General features: G+C 45.7%; 1 protein-coding gene across 1 annotated transcript in view; it reads left to right on the plus strand.

Annotated features, from left to right (window-relative positions):
• The window catches only part of BAIAP2L2 (BAR/IMD domain containing adaptor protein 2 like 2), a 166,203-nt gene that overhangs the window by 109,516 nt on the left and 33,926 nt on the right, over positions 1 to 22,761 (plus strand). Inside the window, exons 4-7 of the mRNA XM_085601326.1 lie at positions 5,034 to 5,095; positions 14,614 to 14,685; positions 14,858 to 14,974; positions 17,472 to 17,618. Of these exons, the coding sequence (XP_085457452.1) occupies positions 5,034 to 5,095; positions 14,614 to 14,685; positions 14,858 to 14,974; positions 17,472 to 17,618 (398 nt within the window). The remainder of the gene's footprint in view (positions 1 to 5,033; positions 5,096 to 14,613; positions 14,686 to 14,857; positions 14,975 to 17,471; positions 17,619 to 22,761) is intronic.

The raw sequence follows: 22,761 nt of genomic DNA on the forward strand, positions 1-22,761 counted from the left end.
AGGTGCACACTGTTGCTAAAGGCCAGGTGAGCTGGGTTCCAGCACACTGCAGTTACACCTCACAGCCCTGGATAGGTGCACACTGTCACTACAGGCCATGTGAGCTGGGTTCATGCACACTATAGTTACACCTCATACCCCTGGATAGGTGCACACTGTTGCTAAAGGCCACGTGAGCTGGGTTCGAGCACACTGTAGTTACAACTCACATCCCTGGATAGGTGCACACTGTTGCTAAAGGCCACGTGAGCTGGGCTCGTGCACACTGCAGTTACACCTCACAGCCCTGGATAGGTGCACACTGTTGCTAAAGGCCACGTGGGCTGGGTTCGTGCACACTGTAGTTACACCTCACAGCCCTGGATAGGTGCACACTGTCACTAAAGGCCACGTGAGCTGGGTTTGTGCACACTGCAGTTACACCTCACAGCCCTGGATAGGTGCACACTGTCACTAAAGGCCACGTGAGCTGGGTCCGTGCACACTGCAGTTACACCTCACAGCCCTGGATAGGTGCACACTGTCGCTAAAGGCCACGTGAGCTGGGTTTGTGCACACTGCAGTTATACCTCACAGCCCTAGATAGGTGCACACTGTTGCTAAAGGCCACGTGGGCTGGGTTAGTGCACACTGTAGTTACACCTCACAGCCCTGGATAGGTGCACACTGTTGCTAAAGGCCAGGTGAGCTGGGTTCCAGCACACTGTAGTTACACCTCACAGCCCTGGATAGGTGCACACTGTCACTACAGGCCATGTGAGCTGGGTTCATGCACACTATAGTTACACCTCATACCCCTGGATAGGTGCACACTGTTGCTAAAGGCCACGTGAGCTGGGTTCGAGCACACTGTAGTTACAACTCACATCCCTGGATAGGTGCACACTGTTGCTAAAGGACACGTGAGCTGGGTTCATGCACACTATAGTTACACCTCACAGTCCTGGATAAAGGCACACTGTCACTACAGGCCACGCGAGCTGGGTTCATGCACACTGCAGTTACACCTCACAGCCCTGGATAGGTGCACATTGTTGCTAAAGGCCACGTGAGCTGGGCTCGTGCACACTGCAGTTACACCTCACAGCCCTGGATAGGTGCACACTGTTGCTAAAGGCCACGTGGGCTGGGTTCGTCCACACTGTAGTTACACCTCACAGCCCTAGATAGGTGCACACTGTTGCTAAAGGCGACGTGAGCTGGGTTCGTGCACACTGCAGTTACACCTCACAGCCCTGGATATGTGCACGCTGTCGCTAAAGGCCACGTGTGCTGGGTTCGTGCACACTGCAGGTACACCTCACAGCCCTGGATAGGTGCACGCTGTTGCTAAAGGCCACGTGAGGTGGATTCGAGCACACTGTAGTTACACCTCACAGCCCTGGGTAGGTGCACACTGTCGCTCCAGGCCACGTGAGCTGGGTTCGTGCACACTGCAGTTACACCTCACAGCCCTGGATAGGTGCACACTGTCGCTACAGCCCACATGAGCTGGGTTTGTGCACACTGCAGTTACACCTCACAGCTCTGGATAGGTGCACACTGTCGCTAAAGGCCATGTGAGCTGGGTTCGTGCACACTGCAGTTATACCTCACAGCCCTGGATAGGTGCACGCTGTTGCTAAAGGCCACGTGAGCTGGGTTCGAGCACACTGTAGTTACACCTCACAGCCCTGGATAGGTGCACACTGTTGCTAAAGGCGACGTGAGCTGGGTTCGTGCACACTGCAGTTACACCTCACAGCCCTGGATATGTGCACGCTGTCGCTAAAGGCCACGTGTGCTGGGTTCGTGCACACTGCAGGTACACCTCACAGCCCTGGATAGGTGCACGCTGTTGCTAAAGGCCACGTGAGGTGGATTCGAGCACACTGTAGTTACACCTCACAGCCCTGGGTAGGTGCACACTGTCGCTCCAGGCCACGTGAGCTGGGTTCGTGCACACTGCAGTTACACCTCACAGCCCTGGATAGGTGCACACTGTCGCTACAGCCCACATGAGCTGGGTTTGTGCACACTGCAGTTACACCTCACAGCCCTGGATAGGTGCACACTGTCGCTAAAGGCCATGTGAGCTGGGTTCGTGCACACTGCAGTTATACCTCACAGCCCTGGATAGGTGCACGCTGTTGCTAAAGGCCACGTGAGCTGGGTTCGAGCACACTGTAGTTACACCTCACAGCCCTGGATAGGTGCACGCTGTTGCTAAAGGCCACGTGAGCTGGGTTCGAGCACACTGTAGTTACACCTCACAGCCCTGGATAGGTGCACACTGTTGCTAAAGGCCACTTGAGCTTGGTACATGCACACTGCAGTTACACTCACAGCCCTGGATAGGTGCACACTGTCACTAGGTGTCATAGGCAGCGGGTAAAAGCAACTGGCACTACAACTCCCAGCCAAGCTTTGGGTGGTACACACTGCCATTAAACCTCACAGACCTTGGATATGCGCACACGTCTACTTCATCTCACAGAGAGTGGGAAAGTGCCAACTTCCACGACCGCTCATAGTTTTTAAGTAATTGCAACTGCAGTATACTTTACAGGCCCCGGATATGTGCACACTGCAACGACACTACACAGGCTCTGAGTAGGTGGACACTGTCACTACACCTCACCGGCCTTGGGTAAGTGCAACTGCAACAAACATCACACCTTACAGGAAACGCGTAACAAGACCCCGCCACCACACTTTAAAGCCTTTGAAAATACGGCCTCACAGTTCTCATTGGCTCTGCCTGACAGGACACCGCTGCCATGCTTCGCAAGCAAGAGTTCCCGCCACTGAACTCCACAGGTGGCAGGTAAGACCAGCACGTGTCAACAGCCCTCCACGTGACCTAAGTAGGTGCACTCTGTCATCACAAGTAGCAGGCCCTAGGAAGGTGGACGCCAGCACCATAGAGAACAGGGGCATGGGAGGGGACCCCTCCACTGGACGCATAAGTGCAGTGTGTGAGAGCACATGGAAACCACCTGTTGCGTTAGTGCACGCCACCATCACGCTTCACTGCGATACACTACTCTGATTAAATAAGCAGTAAATATTGCTCCCGGCGACAACATTGTCAAAACCGTGAGGTTTGAGAAATAAACAGTAAAGATGAAAGGAGTCTGGTAGTGTCATAGATTGCTGTTCAGTGTTGTTATTAGCAGGGAAACTGTGTGTCTGTGCGGTTATCAGTGAAAATCTAGTGAGTCTTGTAATATGATTAAGGTTGGATAAGTGCATTCTGTGATGTCACCCGCTGTCAGGTTGTAATTCCTCTGATGCCACCGATGGTAGTTCATTTTGTAATATGCAACCAGGTCTGAGGTGGTTATTGCACTTTTATCACAAAATGTGGGTTAATATGAACTGTTAGCTCAACAGTTGTGAGGAAATGTCTCTTATGATGTCACCAGAGGTAGGGAGTGCATTCTGTGGTGTCATCAGTAGGCCTGGGTGGAATTCTGCTACGCCGAACTCAGCGAAGTGACCAAAAAACTCTGCCGAGAAGTGTTTTGCAAGCGGCAGAGTGCATTACGTTGTGCCATTCGTGCTGATTTTTAGAACTGAGTGTTTGTCCCGCACTGTAAAATGAGCACGAACGGCACCACACATTGCGCAAAATGGCGCTGCTTCTTTCTGCCGCTTAAGTAGATGTTCTACTCAAGCGGCAACTTCCTCAACACAAACGGAAGGTTTCTCAACGCGACCGGTATTGACCATCCGCGACCCCCCGCGTTGAGACATCTTGCCTGGGGTTGTCTGGATAAGATTTTCCTCACTCACCAACTTAACATTGGCAAGCGGGAGCAAGAAAAACACTCTGCTGTGCTTAGTTTTTCAGAACTTTGCACGCTACGCAGAGCGCGGAGTGGGAAAAACTCCGCAAACTCCACGTGTGGAGCGGAAGTTTCACGACCAGGCCTAGTCATCAGCTGTGAGGTCGTGCCTCCCAGGGTGTCATCCACCATGGTTAAATGTGTTCTATGATGTCAACAATAATGCAGTGTCTCTTCTGATGTCACCGGAAGTGGAGTAATTTGTATTGCTAGGACACCAGGTGTGAGGCAGCGTCGCGATTGATGTCACCAGAGGTGGGGTAATGTGTTCTGTGGAGGTAACTGCAGTGAGGCAATATCTCTGTCGGTGTCACAAGAGGTACGGTGATATGTTGTTTGATGTAATCAGCTGTGAGGCAGTGTCTTCTTCAAAATCACCGGAAGCGCATCAGTGTGTTCTATGAGGTCATCAGTAGTGAGGCAGGGAGCTCTGTGATGTGATGAGCAGTACCATATTGTGATGTATTAGGCAGCTAGACGCTCTGTTGGGTGACGTCATCAGTAGTGAGACAGTGTTTTCCATCATCATCAGTGAGAAGTGAAGTCAACAACAATGACACGCCCTTATCGGCTATGTCATCAGCAGGGAGTTTGTGTTGTATGAGGTCTACGGCACAGAGGAAGTGTGACCCCGAAAAAGAGGGAAGAGAGCACAAAATGTTCACTGGTGAGAGTGCGATATTTTGGGACTTGAAAATTATGTCCTGATGCCATGACCATGGTACATGGCACGCAGGAAGAAGAGTATAATGGGAGCACGGCTGGCCCTGAATATGATTGACTGGGACAGCGCCCTGGGCGGAAAGAAAAACTATTATTTGTTGTGGGGGCGAGGGTCGTTGCGGTGTGACGGCAGGATGTGTGAGGGGTTGATGCGACACGTTAAGGGCTGATTACAAACTCTAACGGTAGCCGATTGACTGGGTCCAAGTGGGAAGGGAGGAGCTGCTGTTTGCATGACATGAAGTCAGGCAGCTCCCTGCTGCGCCCCTCAGGATACGGGCGCCCTGGGCCTGGGCCCAGTTCACCCCATGCCCAATAGTTATAGGGGACGTACGTTGGACAATGCTGCTTCCGACTGACCCGAACGCACAATAGGGCCAGGGTGTCACCTCTCCTCTGAACAGATCAGCCCATTCCCGAACGAAATTCGGGCACTGGTTAGTCTAGAGCCCCAGTGATTTATTTTTTGCATTTTTCCAGGTCGAATTTTGGTACAAATGGCCGAAAGTCAAACGCACCTCAACGCAGGCCTGGAGTTAGTGGTGAGTATAATTTCCCGAATTCTACACTCAGCGGTGAGTATAATTACACAAATGCAGTACAGTGGAGTAGTGAAGCCCCCACAATAGCAACTTAAGTGGGGTCTCTCACGGGACCCCATTAATTATCTGTTAATGGCCTTTTCTGCCTGCTGGTCTGCAGACAAAAGGGCAATAAATATCGCTGCCAGGGAATACCATGACAGAGGGCTGCAAGCAATGGGCTGAAAAACAGAGAAGCTAACAGGATAAAAAGACATAGAGAGATAAATCACAACTGAGCATGAGGGGGAAAGAGAAGAATGAGAGAAGAATGGTAGGTAAACAGAGGAAGAAAGAACGAGCGGAGAAGGAAGGGGAAAGGCAAGAAGGAAACATGAAAGGAAAGATGGATGAAAGGGTCAACGACGCACGAGTGACATGATTGATGGGTGAAAGGATGGAGGGCACGAAAGAATGGACAGATGGGGTGGAGTAAAAGGATGGATATATTAATGGATGTATGGGTGAAAGGATGGATGGAAAGGGAAGCGATGGACAAATGGATGGGTGAATGGATAAAGGGGAGAAAGCATGAATGAATGCAAGGAGGGTGAAAGGCTGAACGTCTGTTTGGTAAGAAGGGGCTGGGTTTGTTGCTGTGTATGCTCGGAGTGATTAGCTGTATGGTTCCAGTGGGTGGTATTTTAATGTTCTTACTACTCCCTTCATTCAGTACTTTAGTACGCTTCATGCGTTACCGCAGCCACAAGATGCATGGAAGAAAACGGGGCCCACGCGGGCCGTGGTGAAATGATAAAAGGCCACCTTAAACGGCGAACTGGGCTGCTGACCCCCTACCCCCTGAGCTCCGGTGTCACTGCACCTGGTGCATTCTTGATAGATATGTGCCTGGGCTCTACCAATCATCGTGCATGCCCAAAAACCATCCCCACACACCCTGCGCGTAACTTTCTGCCGTGTTCAGTTGAAGGAGGGCGGGGGAGCGTGGAAAGGGGGCACATTCATAACACAGAGGTTTTAATCCTACAAATAGTAAATTAATGCAAACAGCACTCTTTCAATCCCTCAAACGTCTTCCATCTATTAAACTCTTAAGAGCACTAATGGTATAGTCATTCAAAGAAGTACGACTTCGAAAGGCTTGAGGGCAGGTCAGTCTTCAATTCAGCGCTCTTTCAATCAAGCCCGCCCCCACGATGTACCTCAGTAACTCTCCCTTAGTGCGCTTCGGCGGGGGTATTGACTTTATTATTGCTAAAAGCATAACCTACCAAATTCTTGAGTTACTGTTCAGAACAGACACCCATGTTCTTTGTTGTTCACGTGCCTATTGCCAACTTTGGGGTAGTACCGCCACCGTGTGGGTAAAAAGAAAAGTGCTTCTCAAACTGTCCGAACACTAATTTTTCTTATCCCGCCATTTTCCGGTTTTTGAGCAGAACCTGCATATGCCTCCAGGCACCTGCAGTGGCGGCTGGTGACATTTGAAAGTGGTTAGTAGGTTAAACGTCTACTTTTTAAATTCTTTTTTTTATTAATTTGAAATACTTGCTAGTTATATTGTATTCACTTCTTTTTAAGGTTTGTCTGTGTGTCTCCTAAAGCTTAGGCATTCCTGCCGTGGTGGCCCAGGACGATGCAGGAACAGACACACCACATGCTATTACTGCAGCATGGTCCATTGTCATTCTGTATGAGAGAATCGGCACAGACAGAATGACAATGGGGCTAATTGACAAGTCTGGGAGGAGCTGTGGAAGCCTCTTCAATTGAAAGAAACGCGAGCTGGCCCCCAACAGTGAGTGCTGTAAAATCCATGAGGCTTCTCAAAGGGGTCATCAAAGCCACGCTTCTCAAAGGGGTCATCGCAGATTCTTACAAACCCCAGAATTACAGACAAAAGAGGTCCGTAAAAAGAATTATAATGGACAACGGGCTAGACACCGAAATAACGGACCGTCCATGAAATTTACGGACGGTTGGTCACCTTAAGTGTAACTCATCATTGTCCGCATTGCTGTTTTCCTGCTATCTGATTTGGTACATCTGTGCCAACGGCAAATAGATATTTTGTGTATGGTGACGACTGGGAGTTATGTTGTGTGCATTCATAAACAAAGCTGGTCAGGGCCGGACTGGGAACCCAAAACAGCCCTGGCAAATTTTGCCAGGCCGGGCACCATACGATCCATAGCGAGTGCTGCGAGTGAGCCAGACCACTACAAAGGGGGGTTTGGGGTGAGGGTTGGGTTTCACCCCCAAGAAAATATGGGGGAAAACGGTGCAGTCTACAACACATTTGTCATTATATATTCAATTGTTTTAGCTCTGAAAGCGTAGTAAATTAAGACCTTACTGTGCACCAGAATACAACAATCGGTTCGGTTCAAAAATCTTTATTCGATTCATACAATGAATCATAAAAGCACAAAGTTAAAAAACATAATACACAAATAAGGTGATCCATCCATAAAATAAAAATTACAATTCAAAAAAATCCATCATACAGCATAAATACAAATCCAATGGCAAAGCACAGTTCTACAGCTAATTTATCCATAGCGTTTCCTAATCTGAAGTGAAACTCTTATAAAATTTAACATGGCACAGCAAGTATCAACAGAAGATAATGACAGCAAATAATCATAGCCTTCTTTATAAGTGCATGGTTGCCGCCCCTTCAGGACAGGTTTAATAAATCTAATCCTAGGATCTTGATATAAGGAGCAAAACAGGACAACATGTATAGTACTTTGGCTAACTCTGTCATTACAGGGACAAGGGGGTAGCTGCTCACACCAACCCCCTTGTTTAGGAAAGGCGAAAAGAAAATGGAGGGTATTTAGCCTAAACCTCGTGAGATAAAACCGCCATTGGACATTAGTTGTAAAAGTTAAATAAAATTGATGCTGTAACTTAGGTACATAGCCAATAGGGCCTCCCAGACACCGTGAGCCTAAAAACTTCCAGTAATTTGACTTAATTTGGGTTTTTATGTTTCCCTGGATGTTTGCAGGATTTTCATAAACATGACCCAAACCTATCTTATTCAACATGTCCCTGACGTATGACAACCAGGGGATCTTGTTTGCATTATCCAGGCTCAAGCAGTCTGAGAGAATTTCTCTCGAGAGCTGCAAATCGTCAGATAACCATATTTTGCCCCATAATAATAGGGGTGACAGACGAATGATGTCAGTCACTTTGGTCATTCCCATTTCATTATGACAGAAGCTATTCGATGAACCCGATGGAATCAGTAATACCCGTTTTAGGAATTTATTTTCCATCACTTGTACCACTGAGGGGTTTTCGGTCCCCCATACTCCTGCCCCGTAGGTAGCCACAGATAAACATTTAGATATATAAAGAGTTTTAAGGTACGCAACAGGTTTTTGACCCAACTTACCACAGAAGCGAAAAAGACCTTCTATGGAGCGGGTAGCACTCTGGGCTCGAGCCTTCATTAAAGGAGCCCAACTTAGTTTGCTATTGAAAAGATTTCCAAGGTAATTAAAATTCTCCACCCTTTCAATAGTAGAGTGATTCACCACAAATTTTCTAGGTTTTGTTCCTTTAGGACCACAGACCATTGCAAAAGATTTTCCAAAATTTACCTTCAGGTCAAGATCCAGCATGAAGGTGTTAAAGGCATCTAGGCACAACTGCAAACTGTTTCCAGTGAGGGTCATTAAAACAGTATCGTCTGCATATGAGAGTATAGGAATACTCCTACCGTTTACCTTAGGAAAATCACAACAGTGGTCCAACAAGTACTTTTCTAGTCCATTTGTGTATACTAGGAACAAGAAAGGCGCCAAAATGCAACCTTGACGCACCCCCTCAGTTGAGGGAATAGGTTTAGTTGTTTCCCCCCCAGGTCCAAATCTTATAGCCACGGACGTTGCTGCGTGTAGTCTGCGGAGAAGTGTCACCAGGGGTTCTTCGAAGCCCATATCGTCCATCATCTGCCACAGCCTGCTTCTACAAACAGTGTCAAAGGCGCTTGACAGGTCCATGAAGGCAAGGTAAATTGCAGAACTCCTTGCCTTCATGTACTTGCCAATAATTAGCGCCAAATTCAGGCACTGCTCAACTGTCCCCTTCCCACTTCTGAATCCATACTGGGAGTTCACAATTAGACCAACAGAGTCAGCCCATGTTTCTAATCTGGCCAAAATAACCCTCCCCAATAGTTTACATGATGCATCGATCAAGGATATAGGGCGATAGCATCGGGGATCACACCTATCGCCCTTCTTGAAAATCGGCACCACCACTGCCACCTTCCACGATACAGGGATGCGACCAAGAACAACAGCCCTAAAAACATTCAGTAATAAAGGTGCCCAAGCTTCAATATTATGTTTAAAAAAGTCTAAAGGGACGGCATCAGGGCCCGGGGCTTTTAATGATATGCCCTTCCTCAAAGCTACTTCAACCTCTTCCAGTGTAAGTGAAGAGCTAAGAAGCAAAGCTGAAGATGGTACCACCAAATCCCCTACATCATCCAACAAATCCGAAAGTAATAATGCTTTGGGATTAAAGATTTTACCAAAGTGAACTTCCCAAGATTCACCAGTAATCTGCGTCAGTATACTTTCTTTGGTGTCATTTTTAAACAAGGGACGATTTACTACTTCCCAGAAGAGCCTACTATCTTTTAGCTCAGAGGCCTTCTCTAGATCGTCCCAGGCTCGATTTTTCAATTCCTGCTTCCTCTTTGTGATGGCCTCTTTATAAGCCCTTCTGGTCGATCTTATCAGTTCCTTATTTCTTGGTTTTTGTGTAAGGGCAGCTTTTAAGGATTTATGTGAGGCAGAGCATGCAGAGTCAAACCATTTAAAACACCTTAAATTCTTTTTCCCCACTGGTTTTCTAAGGTGCTCAGCCACGTGCCCACATAATTTTTCAAAACTCCCAATGACCTTGTCTGGATCAGACGTCAGAGACAGGCATGATTCGATCTCAGTTTTACAAACATTCAGAATCTCTACCTCAAGGCCTTCAGCATTTATTTTCCCCCACTTCATGGTAACTCCCTGATTTTTATTATATGTTATGGGTTGCTCCCAAACCAAATGTTTTCTACTAGCAGGGGCACTCAAGGATAGCATTAAAGGATTATGATCGCTTACGGCACTTGCGATTACCTCAAGCCTATTAACATAATGAAGAAAGTTACTAGACACAAATACAAAATCAATAGTACTCATTGCACCTCTTGTTCCCTGAAAGGTTGGTATTGGCGATATATTTGGGGCAGCCCAGGGCTCTACCATACATAAGTCATTTAGAATAATGATATTATTTAAAGCGTCCCCCTGGGGCGTGTGTTTAAAATGCATCAAGGGCTGTTCATTTAGATCATTGATACCACAGACATTGCAGCCACCAAATTTGCACAGTGTACAATTAAAATCACCAACCCAAATAACTACTAATAAAGCTCGATCACTACGAGCCTTACATATTGCTTCCTCCAAACTCTGGATTGTAGATACATCATTTCTATCAAAGACATTATGGTACCAATTAATTAACAACACGGGCTCTGGGAACAAATTTTCCAACAAGAGCAACTGGTACCAAGGAGTATCCACTATTTTTGAGGTTATCAGGTTCTTTAGTTTGATGGATAGAGCTGTCATTAACCCACCCCTTGCCCTCCCAGCTAGTGATGGGACCGCCAAAACATTAAAAGATTGAAAACCATCAATTTCCCCACCCACTCTGCTCCATGTCTCCTGAAAGCACAGGATATCCTGACCACCCACATGCTCCAGCCAAGCTTCATCCTCCATTCTACCCGCAAGACCTGCAATATTCCATGAGATTAGACACAGCCCAGGTTCCCCTAGGCTATTGTCCACAAACTTTATTGGAGTTTCCAGGTCAGGCCCAGTAATTGGTGGGTTTAGCTCACAGGCTAAGTTGCTAACAGTTTGACTATCCGAACGCATATTAGGTTGAGCATTGTGGTCGAAAGCGTCCACCACCTGGTTATCCTCCTGCCTTATCCCCCCGTTTTCCCCCATGACCAAATCTGTGGTAGATAAAATGCTTTCCTTTTTCTTGTCTAATGGTCAATCTAAACCCTCCATTCCCACCAGTGGGTCAAATCGGTTTCTTAATGGAATATTGTTATTTGGCATCCACCCTAGGTATTCCTCCCCCTGGAATCTCCTTCTTGATTGGTCATAGGGGGTTTGCCCAAAATTTTTGAAACTTGTTGGCCCCATGAAAGATCCATCACCCTGGAACCACAAACCAGGATGATTTTGAGGGGGTCGAGATATAGTATTAATCTGAGTCCATCCAGAGTAATTATTACCCTGCACTCTCGACCCAGGAAAGCGAGGGTTAGGGGGAAGATGATGCAAGTTGGGATAAAAATATTCAAGACCTATACATTGAATATCCCCCATTCTAGCAAACCTTGCTTTGTTACAGATTAAGTCCTTGACCCACCTGTCCCTAAAATTAATTAGGATACAATCCCCCTCTAAATCCTTCTTGCTTGGGCCAACCCAAGGGACCCTTCGTACGTTTAATATTTTTGTACTAGAGGCTGGGGGGAGTGGTCTATTGTTGTTGAGCCAGAATATGACTTTATTTGATAGGTCCTGATTTGATTCATGTTTATTTGGTGCGACCACCGGGACACCTGTCAGGATGGCCATAAAAGGTGCAGATTCGGGGGGTATATTCACACATATTGGTTTACTTGGAGGTGCCATTTCATCCAGAACTAATGGGCCGCTCAGTGGAGTTTGTTTAACTTGAGATGAGGCTACTGGCTTAGATGTAATTGAGCTCGGTGCTGCTGCTATAGCCATAATCGGTATTGACTGAGAGTCCCCATCAGCCACCAGTGCAGGTCTAGTTGGGACTGATCGTACAGGGGTTCGCTGGGAATCAACAGATGCAATAGGCTGGGGCGGATTACTTGGTTTTTGAATAGAGGTTTTATGAGCCCCCTTCTTTATTTCAATACAATTCCCCTGGGCCTGTGGAAATTTGCTGTTGTTAGCCAAAATTTCCAGCGAATGTGTGTTAACTGATATTAAGTGCTCTAATTGGTCCAATTTTAGGTTAACTATTTGTGTTCTCTCAATAAGGGGTAACAAGAGATTTTTTACCAGCTTCTCAATATGTGTTAACAAAGCTTTGTTGTTGTTGTTTTGGCAGCAATGAGTCAGATCACCAGGGTCTCCCATACGTATGACCCTTCCCTTCAAGTGACCTCCCCCTCTTTTACGTTTACTAGTTTTTGTGACTTCTGGAACAGAGGCCGAAGCTTTGGATTGTAGGGAAATGGGGCCCGACAGGGTCAAATTAGGGTGTTGGATCCCATCCTCAATATTGCTCAATACAGAACAATCTTCTATTGGACCGTTCACTACATCGCCCATAGATATTTCTTGATTTTCTGAAGTAACGGCTAAGTCTGGGCTGGCTTCCAAGTCGTTTATTATGCTCTTTTCAGGAGTGACCACAGATGCAAACCGACCCAAAGATGAACGCTTCCCCGTAACTAAGTCCAGAGACAAACGCTTTTCAGTAAGAGCAATTTCCTTATCTAATATCCCCGTGGCACGGGTGATAAAATCATCTAAGGTTCCAGTGGCTTTAACACTACTTGACTTTACTGTAACCCGCCTACCCTTTCTTAGTGATGAGGACATCATAAGACTAAAAATAAGGAATAATGTGTACAATTTAAAATATAAATTAGATAAAAGTTTAAAACTTCAATTACACATTATAACTACATTCAACATCTTATCACATTGATAACTAAAACATACTTTGAGTCCTCGAATCCCGAGAGTAAGAGAAAGGGCCCGGCCCGTCCCTGTACGTCCTTGGACGGCCTTAGACGGCCCGCCCTTTGCCCGGGCTTAGCCCCGGGCGCTCCCGCGCGCTCCCGCGCTGCGGATGAGTGGCTGCTTAAGTTTGGAAATTAGGTAGGTGAGGGGGGCGTGTCGTGCAGGGAGAGCAGCCCAGGTGTAGGCAATGGGGCTCGCAGGGACTCCTGGGCAATGGAGTCCCCTGCTGCTCGCAGCCCTGTACAGATGCGCTCACCCCGGTGAAGGCAACCCCGTCCAGGCGCTCTTACGGTGTTCACTGGACGCTGCGGGACCCGCGCAGCGGGTCCGGCGAGTTGTTGGGCCGGGAAAGGCAAGAAAGTCAACTGGTTAGTCCCACGTCGTTCCTGTTCTAATTCCATTCAAAATATCTCCACCGCTCTAACACCTCCTTTCCTCATGACCGCCATTCAATCAATCTTAGTTGGGACTCTTCAATGACTCCCTCACTATCACCCTCCAACAGTGACTCTCATCTCTCCATAGCCCCTCTCTCAGTCGTATTTTATTTGTTTTGTAGCACCTCTCATACCAGTGTAGAATACCAGAGCACTTTACATCACACATATACAGAGGCAATGAATCATATATGTGTAAATCAGTATATAGAAAATGTTACATAAGGCAAAGGGGACTACAAGGTGTAGAATTCACATGCCATCCATACTGACAGGTACTTTTTAAGAGTGCTTGGACTGGAGAAGCACAAACTCAGGATTCAGAACATAACACAGTGGTTAGAGTTGACTTTAGTCATAAGAATTTATTTCTACCCGAAGAAACCTTTCATAGCAGCATCATGATAAAAGACTGGGAAAAAACCCCCAAACTTTCTAACCTGTACCATGTAGCTTGCACACAGCTCTTTGATGGCAGTTCATAGCTCACTGTGCTAGATTATAATTGCAACTTATGAATTGCAGCGTAACATAAGAATCTTTGTGACAAAAGCAGTAACCCACTAAGCTATGGCTTACATGCACCTACAGGGCTGCTGGTAGGCCTATTAGAAGACACATTGAACTGTGCGAGTGGGGACACATGTGCAGTACCAAGTGTGAGTCTCTTAATTTACCAACCTTGAGAAGCAGATTGCAGTCTTCACAATTGGTCTGTAGTAGTAGCCCGTGTTTGGAAATAGTAGAGTTTACATAGCCTAAGACACAACTGATGTTGGGTAGGTTTGCTCTGGCTAGCTTGTGTAGCCCTTGCCCTCATGGCCGCACTCAGGTTAAGGGGTAGCGCCTCTCAGAGCCCCACCCAACAGTTGCAACACCTACACGGTGAACTCTGGCCTTATGATTCAGGAGGACAGGGAGACAAGCTAGTGAAAGCAAAGAGTGCCGCGTTATACGAGTCACTGCGTTCTGCATTGATTGGAGTCACTGAGACAAGTGTAGAAGGGAGCTCTGCATGGAACGTTGTTGTGCATAGGAAGCTCCTGCAGTCACAACTGTCATACACGGTCTATGATTTTGGGGAGTTGGTTCCTGCAGGTCTTTAAATCTCCTCATGCTCTCTTCTGTCTGTTATTGTCATATACGGACAACCTGGCCTGCATTCCTTTCTCGTAAGGCTTCGTCCATAACATCACGTTAGGGCTTTACTCCCTCAAGCTTTATATCTAAAGGTATCTTTTCTCTCCAGTTACAGACCTTCCATGGGGAGATCCTACAGCACATAGAGAAGAACACCAAGCTGGACATGCAGTTTATTAATGTGAGTGAGGCCTCTATGGTCATGCTTGGTCTCTGCACTTTCTTGCCCCTGCCCTTCCCTCTCCAGGGTGCAACATTCCCACCTCTTCCCTTCATTCCTTCCACTCATCTTCCATTTTGCCACCTCATTCTCTAAGTTTGTTCCCCCCCCCCCTCCCCGTCTCCATGTTTAGGACAGCCGAAAGCGCTACGAGCTGGAGTACCAGCGAAGAGCCGCAAGCCTGGACAAGGGCATGTCAGAGGTGTGGAAGATGGAAAGGAAGAGAGACAAGAACCTGCGAGAAATGAAGGTGAGTATGAGGGCTGGTCAGGCTTGAAGGCTGGATGGGTAGAAAGGAGCACACAGGCTGGCTATCTTGTAGTAAAACCAAGAGATGCCTAGAGTCCTATGAAAGTTCCACATGGCGCGGATTGAGTGTGTCCTGTTCTTCCAACATCTTGACGGGCCATTGAAGGGGATCATCTCAAAGAGAGAAGGGTGGGACTGGGTGGATGGGCTTCAGCACCACCTCTTGGATGGAGGCACTGATGAGATTAATGCAGGGTCTTTTGGAGGAATAGGCAAAGAAGGAATGGGTGGGTGGAAATAAGGCATGGCTATGAGACAGGCAGCACTGACTAATACAACAGTATAATGTTGTGCCCTCTGAACGCTATTTCAAAGCGAAAATAATGAAAGCCCAGTCTTTATTTTACAGCAGTTACAGTAGCTCTGTGTGAAACGTCATTATCACGGTGCTCTGGAAAATGGCAGATGCTGCAAGAAATGTGTGAATTTGCTGGAGAGGTTTTACTTATGCCTTTTTAAATAAAATAAACTTTATGCCCTTTCTTGTGTATTTAACAAATACAAGTCCCAGCGACCTTATTAAACAAACACATTAATCCCCATTTCATATTGTTCTATAGAGTGCAATGCATTCGTACTTGTCAAAAACCCTACATTGTCAACCCTGGGTTCCATATATGAAATATGAAATGCACTTTTAGTGCACATTGTGTATGTCTATGAACCACAGGGGAGTCCCTATGGCTTATATATAACTTAGCCCGCGGCATCAGGCTTTGTACTTCAACTGAAGCCCATTGGTCATATTTATCTGTCTATCCGCCTGTCCGTCCATGTTTGTTTGGCTGTCTATCCATTTTATAAAGAGAAAGAGTGATAGAGAGCTACAGAGAGTGCGACAAAGCAGCAGAGAGACAGAAACGAAAAAGAGAGGCAGAGAGCAAACCGGAGGAAAAAAATAAATATAGAAAAACTGAGTGAGAAAAACAGAGGTAGAGTTAGCAACAGAAAGAAGAGCAACAGAAAGAAAAAGAACAAAAAAGAGAGCGAGAAAGACTGGAGATGACTTTCAAGACATCTCTGTCATGGGGAAGCTGCTGACAAACACCAGAAAAGGAACTGATGGGGAAAGCCAGGGACTGGCTGACCTGGTCTTCTATGAAAAGACGGCATTAATGGCAGGAGTGCCCTGTGCAGGTAAGAGCGGTGGAGCAGTGGGGCTGGGTGGGGGAGGGGGGTATTTCGACAGAAGATGATGAGGGAAAATTAAATAATTAATTTCCCCCCGTTGTCGTCTGTCAAATCCCCCTCCCGCCAACCCGGCCCCACTGCTCTTACCTGCACGGGCCGCTCCTGATTACTGGCATTAATTAATAGAAGGGAGAGCCATCAGGATTGAGACAAAACAACTACTGGATGGCCATGAAGAGCTGGAGGTATACTGGCTTTGCTTACGGGGTAAAAGAGCAAAGAAGAGGACTGGATAGCGGAAGGGACATTAACAGGGAAGGGAGAACATGCCTTGGTGGTCACATTCCCAGGTACTTTCCTTGAATGTCAATAAAACCCGATGATCAGAGGGTAACAGCTTACAATTCACTGCACCTCTAAGGCCCAGTCTAAAGCAAGCCTACAGCACACCGGCTGGATCATGACATATTGATTCTGATAACTCGCCATGTTCTTAAAGAGCCCTCTGCAAAAGAAATCTAATAAGGGGCAAACCCAATAAACCCTTGTGGGCTTGGGCGAGTGAATTGAAAAGGTTGAAGTGCCGACAAGGGATTTTGTTTTTGAAGAAAATTACTTGGTTGTCTTTTACAACAAATTATTAGGTGGATGTATTTAAATGAATTTTACATCAAGGACAGAATTGTCGTCAAGAATGATCATTAAATACAGAAGAGTACACACACGGGGATTTTTTCTGTGAATTGAACACAATTCTTTTTATATATAAATAAGAATAAAAAGAAGTACATAGGAGCCATTGGTAAGAGCAATAACTCATGAAAAACGGGTTACATCGAATCCACAATTCATTGAACAGACATCTATTTCAGCACAATTTTGACAGAGACCAATCTCATCATTGAGACAATAATCAACTGTACATATTGAATATTGCAAAAATAGATGGTTGAGTCGACGTTTCGGTCTTGGATGGCAGAAGTCCGTCAGACCATCTTCAGGACAGTAAGTTATTGCATAACAAAACCTTCGTAAATTCTGGAAATACCACGATGTTTTTATTTTTATCGAAGTAGGAGCGTTTATAGTTGTTGCATTTGTAATTCCAAATTTCTAGTGATAGGAACTTGAACTGGAGGAGTTATTCTTCGTTCTGATTTTGAAAAATGTCTCATGTAGAGCCAAACGCATAGGGGTCTGCCGAAGTCTGCAAAAGAAAGCAACATTAAATGTACTCGAGATGTTCTGTAATGCACCTATATTGTTCGCTCAATTGCCTTATTTTACCACCTGTGTCTCTACTCCAGGAGAGCGTGAATCGCTTGCACTTGGACATGCAGGCCTTTGTCTCAGAGAGTCAGAGGGATGCTGAACTGGAGGAGAAGCGCCGGTACCGCTTCCTGGCTGAGAAGCACTGCATGCTGTCCAACACCTTCCTGCAGTTCTACAACCGGGTAGGTACTGGTTTGTGTCACAGGGGGACAGGATGGCATATGATATCTACCAGCCTACACTAAAGGTCTGTAAATATGGCAATGGTGACAATACTCCACCAGGTGCAAGAGACACCTTGCCAACTTGTTTCAAACAATTGGGTTGTTACGCCAAACCTTTCCTGGTCTAAATGCACAATAACCTTAATAAATGTTGGTGGTATGTCCTCCTATTGATGACACCATCTATATTGCCAGCCTACTCAAACCTTCAACCTACCCTCTCCAAAAAATTGCAATCTAACAGTCGCCTTTGACCAACTCAACTTTGACACCAAAATCAAGTAGGCCATTCAAAGAGCCACAGGAAACTCATGTGTCACTGGACCGAATTGTAACAATAAGATTCTTTTACATCTGATGTCCTGGAGTTTACCCTACTGTTGGACCCACAGATGAGCACCAAGTACAACCCCTTTGCAATTGACCATCAGGGTTTTAAGGTAGAGGGGCTCAAGGCTTACTCGAGTAGGTGGTGTAAGGTAGCATCTCAACTTCATCAAGTACATCAGTCAGTCAGTCATAGGGTCTTGTAAAGCGCAACCTGTCACCCCGCTGAGTCTCTAGGCACTGGGGTTCTGTGAGCCTCGGTCGGGTGGTGTGGTGGTCGAAGAGCCAGCTCTTGAGCTTCTTCCTTAAGTCCTCCAGAGAGGGGGAGGTGCGTAGGTGGAGGTTGTTCCATGACTTGGCAATGAGATAAGAGAAGGAACGACCTCCGCAGCGGCTTCGATGGATTAACATTTAATAAACCACTGTCCAGCCAGTGATTCTACTTGAAAAGGTAGTTTAATGGGGCTCACAGCTAAATTCTATACATGTAATACAGTGGTCATAAATATTATAATTTATACATATTTTACATGGGAGTTTTGAGAGCAAGGAGTTAGGCAGTCCTAACTGTAACTATCCCAAGATTCTTGCAAGTGGTACGACAAGATCAGTTTGCAACACAATGAAGCCATCCCAAGGCAGAAGAGTATAATCTCCTTTCACTTCACAGCGCTGTTGCTACCCCAGTGCTAAGCCTGGCAAGGAATAGCTGCTATTAAACAACATGTGTGGTTGCACTTCAACACAGGCTGTGGCTAGTAGCTGTGCTGACTTGGCACTGACCTCGCTGCTCCTAGTCATGGCCTCCGATGGTGCAGATGTGCACAGGCTCGCGCCTCTAAGTTTGAGAAGGAAGGGCTGCATGGACGCAGATCAACAGAGGCTGCACTCGCTTGGGCTGGTGGTTGGCAAAGAAATCTTCATTGCTGGATGTTTCTTAGGCCCAAAACTGAAGCCTGCCATCTAAACAAATGAATAAATTAAGAACCTAACCAGGATCACAGTAGTGATCCAATAGGAGGGTCTGCGATGAAAAACCATGGAATGTTGTTGCATTTTCTTCTACCTCCAAGCCATAGAAGGAGCTTCTTCTGGTGATAGAACAGCTGAAGTTGTTTATGAATTTCTTAGTGCAAAGTCATCATAGGCAGTTCTTCTCTGAGTCTGTCTTATGTGGTCACTTTTGCTCTCTCTAGGAGCCTTGAGATACAGGCTCACATTTTGGAAGTGATTTGTTTGTGGGTTTCACTGAGCGGTACCAGGGTCTCACGGCCTGGTCGTGCACACCACTGCAGTAGGCCAATGCGCATCTCCGCTCTGCTTTTCTTTTTATGCCGATTCCCCAGCAGCGCTCCTCAGCAGTCAGGGGGCTTCCTCCTTGAAGTTGGTTTCAAGGCAGCTATTCCTAGCAGAGCTTCCAGAGTTCCGTTGACGAGCCTGGCAAGAGGTGTTGGGAGTCATTGACCCCCGACCCTGGAGCGCGGACGTCTGTCTCAGTCTCCACTGGTGTCAGTGGCCCTCACATTGGTCAATTAAAAAAACTGGCCCAGGGATTGAGGGTTTCTGCCTCATGCTTATGCTGGGACTGGTCTCTGGCCATTCCTGACTGTTTGAGTATTTCTCCTGGTCTAGCTAAGCCACTTGTTGTCCTCTGTAGGAAGGAGTGCCCTCCATCCGAGAGACTAAAAACAAAGGTACAAAGGTGTGACAGGCTTCCTCACTCACAACCTGTTGAGGGTAACAGCTCGGGATCAAACTAGAAGGGACAACAACTGGCCATACACTTCACATAGGCCATCTGCCTCTTATCCTACAGACCCCGGTGTCTGGTCCATTTCAAAGGACCCAAGAAGACTTTGGAGGGGCCCTGTAATTCACATTGCTATCTGTCAGGCTTCCTTCAGCCGCCATCTTATGTACCATCAGCATACAGGAGATCCAAAATGCATTTCAGCTCTGCTTCAGTCCTAGTGCAGTAGTAGGAGCATGCATGAAATCTACAATATGCTTAGATTTTCTCCTCAGGAGTGTTATGAGTCTTTAAAAGTCCGATATCTAAACTGATCCATGGAGGAAAACTAATGTGCATAGATTTCTGACTGGAATGAATCTTTTTTTTAAACAGGCATTCTGCCCCCATACTTTCCTTCTAATGTTTTATTATATATTTATATAACATATCAAGCCATCTACAAATTTGAACTCTTATCTATAATTGAAATATACATATGAAAATGATTGCCACATCTATACAGTTAATTTAGTAAATTAAATTAGTGTATCTGAACATTAGAGTAAACTTCTAATGTATGTAATTTGATAGATGTAACAGCAATAGTATTTAAACATTATATTTAAGGCCACTCCCACTTTTGGGTTCAAATATTTTCGTCGAATCACTGCACTCAAAACCTCTACCCTTCCCACTCGTGCCAGTTACATTGTCTCTCATACCTACTTTACTTGCCACTCTGGTCAGAATTCATAACCCGTTCCTTCTGTTTTACTTAACACGTTTTCAAATATTCCCTTCCTTCAGAGATTTTTGTCTGCATCTTATAAATCCCCCATTTTTTTTGTTATTTAAAAAAGCATCACCGAAACCCTTTCACCACTATAACTTTACTCCTATTTAATTTCTGCATTATTTGACTCAGACTCTGTCAGAAATTCCTGCCTGCATTGTGCACCTTCCACTTTTTTCATATCCTCACAGTCTTATCTCATCATGTTCTGTTAAGTCTGGTTTTTGCCCGGCACACTCTACTGAATCAGCTCTTTTTAACTTCAAAAACTTTCTACATCATGGTCAGCATCACAATGGTCCTAGTCTCACTTTGCTTGACTTATCGGCATCCTTCAACATTTTTGAATCTCTTAAATATTTGCCTACTTTCTGGAGTAGTTTCATCCCTATTCCTCTTCTCAAACCTTTTCTATGTCATGGAAATATATTAATTCCGTATTGTTTTAATCACACCTTGGGGTAGTCCAGGGTTCTGCTCTGGGCCTTTTAATGTTTTCACTCCACACGGTTTATCTTTCCCCTAATATATCTTCTTCTGGTTTTGATACACACTTTAACACTGATCACACCCAAATATTTGTCATTCCATTCAGTCTCTGTTCCCTCTTGTTGCAAGTCTTTGACTCAATCTTTCTACTATTGAGTAGAGCGGTGCAGTTCTTAAAATCTCAACTGGAAAAAAGACTAATTTTTGCAATGACTTCTTCTGCCCATAAGCTGCTTTCAACCTTTAACTCTTCCTTTTGAGTATTATGATCAGATTTTTGTTGTTACCATGCCTAATTTGTGTAACTGCAAAGTATAAAAAAAATTGGGTTGCTGTCTTCGTTCTCCTTATGAAACCGCCTTCTCCAAAACACTTGTTCTTTCTCAGTAGAATGGTGTTCTTTTTAAGTTGACTAGTTAATGTAGCTACTGCTTCGTTACAGGTTAATTCAAAGGTGGTTTTGCCCTTCCGAATTCTGATCACAAATAGCTATACTTTTATCATCCACATTTGATTTCGAATGTATCTCATCAACAGTTTCACTTACTAGTTTTGTTTGCAGGTGTTTTCACTACACAACCCCACCCTACCTGTGATCTTATCCCAACCCAGTCTCTCCTTTCAGATTATAGGCCAAATTCGAGTTTGGGGATCCTGGAGCGGGCTGCCACACCAGCACTAGGCTCCAGGACCACAAAATCTGTAGTCAGACCACCTGCCAGATTAAGAGTTTTCTCCTAGTCTTGTGGGCGGTCCTTTGCTGTTCCCACAGCACTGCCTATTAAAAAGGTACCGCAATGGGAACGCCAAAGATCTTTCCAGCACGGCATAGAATATAAATTCCAGGCTGTGCAGGAACAGGGGGTGAATGTACACAGTGGGCACAACATGTGCCCCACTGCAGGTACCCCTTTGCCCTGAGGCAACAGGGGGCCCTGTAGGACCCCATTTACTTCCTCACCGCCACAGTTTTCATGGTGGTGTCACTGCCATGAAAACTGTGTCGGCGAGGAATCTCCAATTATGCTTGGCAGTGCCGCACATTGGAGCCTCTGACTGCCGCGCCATCGCGGATCCCTGACGGTTGCGGCATTCTTTTGGGTTGGTACTGCCGCAGTTAAAATATGGTGCTCGGACCCCCAGTGCAGTGTTTCCCACCGGTCCACCGTGAGTACGGTGGTCCTATGGACTGCCGTCCTCGTAATCAGGCCCTAAGTGTCTACCTTCTGTTTAACTACCAAGTGTCCCTTACTTTTTTCATTCTTTTTCTTAGCGAGCTACCAAATTTGTGGCCTGCACTTATGCTGCACGCATAGCTTTTCCTTCTCTTTCCACTTCCTACGAATACCTAATAACTTCTTTCTGACATGACCTACCAAACTTGACCTGCTTTCTCAATCTACATGTTACTTTGTTTAAAATAACCCATCTACCTATATTTTTTGTATGGCAAGAGGAACTCTGAATGAAAGCGCGTAAAGAAATTCTTTAACAATTACCAAATGAACAATATGAATAACAATATGAATCAAAAGATAGTATTGCAAAACAAAACAGACATAATGGCATATCAATTGCAGAACTTTATACATTGTTTGTATGTTTTTTCAAATTTAACTCTTTAATGTATTAAATATGCACTATTTCATGATCTGAAATCACAAAATCAATTTAATTGTGTTTTAACAGTGTTGCTCAATAACCACTTTCTTAGACTTCACTTCACAATGTATTTCAAATAACACGTTGTTTTTCTTCTA

Source organism: Triturus cristatus, chromosome 4_2, assembly GCF_964204655.1.
Source record: "Triturus cristatus chromosome 4_2, aTriCri1.1, whole genome shotgun sequence".
Lineage (NCBI taxonomy): Eukaryota > Metazoa > Chordata > Amphibia > Caudata > Salamandridae > Triturus > Triturus cristatus.